Here is a 3,482-nt window from a genome sequence, read left to right on the forward strand (position 1 = left end):
TATATATATATATATACACACACACACACACATAATAAATACTACCTGTGATACTGCTAAGATGTTCATTTTGTGTGTAAAAAGAAACTCAAAACTATTTAACTATCCCAGTCTGAAAAATTGTAAATTACTACCCATATTTCATGTATCCCTTCCTCGAGTTCTTAAATGTTGTTTAACTACATGTCAACTATAATTGAACAGACCTGTGGTCAAAGCTGTTCCAGTGGTTACCATCGTCTTTTTTCCGGTACACTTTATCCGAAACTAGGTGAATTGACTGTTGTTTCTCACAGATCAAGCCTCCATACAGCTTCACTTGATTGTTATTGATTTATTTCATTGGTGCTCTTTCCACGCTTCCGAAGTCAGAGAAAAGAAAGCGAATTGACATGAAATAACCAACTCAAGTGTTATTATTTCCATACTCTTCAAAAAATAAATAAAATAGTGACAATCCCATCTTTTTACGAATTCCTATGAGTAAGATTAACATTATCTACAGCGTTCATCCCTTTTTTAAGACAGTGGGGTTAATAATAGGGAGATTTCTAGATGGTCGAACGATCATCTATAGGCTCCCTTAATAGTTCATCCCTAATTGAATTGTAGTTTTACCACTGGTGTGCTCAATCAGTAGCTGTTTCATCGAACTTTCAAACAGGCTAATAGTATATAGTATGTCTACTACTTCTGCAGTGGTTAAAATGTGATTTGTAGATTTGATTGTTAATTCTAGCGAGTCGAGCAAACGTGAGATTCCTCTTCGTTAAGTGAGCATTCTGTCTTTTTAGAACAAGGATGTACCCATGTGAGTTATTTCTTTTAAAGTGGTTTGAAAGAAATTTGCCTGCCATCTCCTGTAGGGAGAGACACAACGCAGTAGTAGTGGTAGGTGTGTTAAGTTGCTTCACAAAAATCGGTTAGACTAGTAAAACACCCGTAACACACCCGAGATAAACACGCGCTAAATAGTAGATAAAGGTGTCTAATAGTTTCATTAGTAGTAATCAAGATTCGCGTCCTATATTATTATATACTATAACTTAGCTTGTTCGCGCTGATTTCTTTTCTATAGGGATTTCCCATAGCTAAGAGCACATTATATTACCCTAACTTCGATGCATTACATTGTCAAAGTCATAAACTTAAAATGGAAGAAAATGATTGACTTGTGTCTTAATTCCATACCTAGTATTTATATATCGAATTCGAAGAGACACAAGTGACAATGGTGCAATTTGAACTCAAAACGTAGAAGGATGAAAATAAATACTCCAACAAGCATTTCGTCTACCATTCCTACTACACTTTTATGCTTTTCGATATATTTTAATTTTGCTTCAACGGGATGTGAATCACGATGTTTAACCATTTAGTATTTTGGTTCCACTCTTTTATATAATAGGATACCAAAAAAAAAAAAATGATATTCTTTTCTCAGAATCCTCACCATCGAAAAAAGAAATGAAATCAGACAAGGATAGGAAAAGTTACAGACACTTAATACAGAGAAGATTCTACGGACTTACCTAAATAAGGTTTTACAAGCGTGTGTTCTCTTTTCAAATAATCTTTTGTGTTCCATTCGCTTAAGACTGTAGAAAAGATGGTTAATAAAAGGGTGAAGAGACAACATTCGATACCGACCGATAAGGAAGCCATATTTCGTCGAATAACGTGAAAAACGTGATTCTATCCCAGAATGCCGAAACGCTCTGTTACCTTTTCAGTGTTGGTTACACGCCTCTCTGTGGCTAGCTCTCTCGCTCTCTCTCATTTTCTCTTTCTCTCTCTCTCTTCCCTTTTTCTCTCTCTCTCCTCTCTTTCCCTCTCGCTTTCTTTTCACTTTCTCTCCCTTTCTCTCTCTTTCTTTCTCTCTCTTCACTTTCTCTTTTTCTCTCTATCTCTTCTCTTTCTCTCTTTTTTTCACACACCTATATAATACAAATATACTTTTGCGTGTAATAAGTGTGTCTAAGGATAATGTAATTAATATAAGGAAGCAAGTGTTGAAAAATAAAGTTTAAAGCTGTTTAGGCATTATAGGGAAATTACAATTGGGTTTGCAATTAACGAAACATTCAGGAAATGAGAAACTCTTATATCAACATCATTCTTGAAATTCTTAAAGTATACTGGTCCCAGTGTGTGTTAGATGGTAGTAAGTAACCAGCCAACTAGGTTCAATTTCCAATCAAGCCACTTCACTCTAAACACGAAATTTGCAAGTGAAATCAATACTCCAGAGGGAAATTGGATCCTACAAGGCTGACTCATTTTCAAATTATATGAAGAAGAAGAAGAAGCAGTCAATGGTGATAAACAATCTAGAAAAAGTTACAAACTATTTTCATATGTGGCTCCGAGGAAGCCACAGTCTGTTGCACAAGCACTCAACTCTGAATATGCTGCTTTTTTTAGCAGAAACAGCTGTAAGCTGATGAAGGTGATTATGTGACTCCCATTCTATTTTCATTCATTAATTGGTGCATATGTGTGTGTGAGTGTGATCACAAATGCACTATATGTATACGTGTACATTTGAGTATACCGACTTTCATTGTACAGAAAACTCCAGGTCAGGACCAGAGTTATATCAAGGGGACCTGGGGCACTTCAATTTCAGTGGAGCCCTCATACACAAAAATTAAAATCTTGGAAAATTAGCAAATCTAAATCTCAAAACCCGTCTATTGCATGTAATTGAATTTGATAAATTAGCAGAGAAAGTTTAAATAAACGACTGAAAATATCGCTTTATAAATACACTTTCCAAAATTCAAATTTTTTTTTTCTCACACATCCACCCACTTGTAGTCTGACTTCTTCATTGTGAAAAGTACAATGAAGGAGGGAAGAGGGGGTATTTTTTTTTTTAATGCAAATCACAAATGTTTCAGAATGTAGAATACAATAAAATGGCTGAAAATTATGAAAAAGAAAAACATATTTTTGTTGCTGTTTCAAAGGTATGATGAGTATGGTGGGGAGACAAACATATAAAGATATGAATTTCTAAAATTCTAGTTTTAAAAAAGCTTTCCTTCATTGTTTTGCAATACAGTGAAACAAAGGAAAAATCTTGAAAATATGGAGAAATTCCAACTTATATGGAACAGCTATTCTAAAAGTCTGCTTTTCCAGTTTCTAGTAAGGGTTGGTGGGGTACAATGAGTAATATTTATGGCATTTTTGACTGAGAAAAAAATATTTTTATAAATGCATTAAAAACACAACAGCATATTCAGAACACTATTTCAGAAAATTATTTCCATTCTCTTTGAGTATATAAAAAGCAAATTTAGTGGGGCACAACGAGTAAGACACAATAAGGTAAATTTGCTACTTCAATTCTCCAGAATTACATTTGAAAAAATTCATACACATCAATGTCCATTCATAGACATCAGAAAGATCAGAAATTCAATAAAAATTTAAAATATCTAGGTCAAATGAAGAGGATCATGGAAAAATGACAC

At 34.1% G+C, this 3,482-nt stretch overlaps 1 protein-coding gene across 1 annotated transcript in view; it reads right to left on the reverse strand.

Moving 5' to 3' along the window:
- Positions 1-1,680, reverse strand: part of LOC106876134 (vesicular integral-membrane protein VIP36) — a 35,393-nt gene extending 33,713 nt beyond the window's left edge. The window contains exon 1 of the mRNA XM_014924553.3: positions 1,533-1,680. Within this exon, the coding sequence (XP_014780039.1) occupies positions 1,533-1,665 (133 nt within the window). The 5' untranslated portion in view covers positions 1,666-1,680. The remainder of the gene's footprint in view (positions 1-1,532) is intronic.
- Between the last annotated feature and the right edge of the window lie 1,802 nt (positions 1,681-3,482).

The sequence above is a fragment of the Octopus bimaculoides genome, chromosome 14, assembly GCF_046866305.1.
Source record: "Octopus bimaculoides isolate indiv1 chromosome 14, ASM4686630v1, whole genome shotgun sequence".
NCBI lineage: Eukaryota > Metazoa > Mollusca > Cephalopoda > Octopoda > Octopodidae > Octopus > Octopus bimaculoides.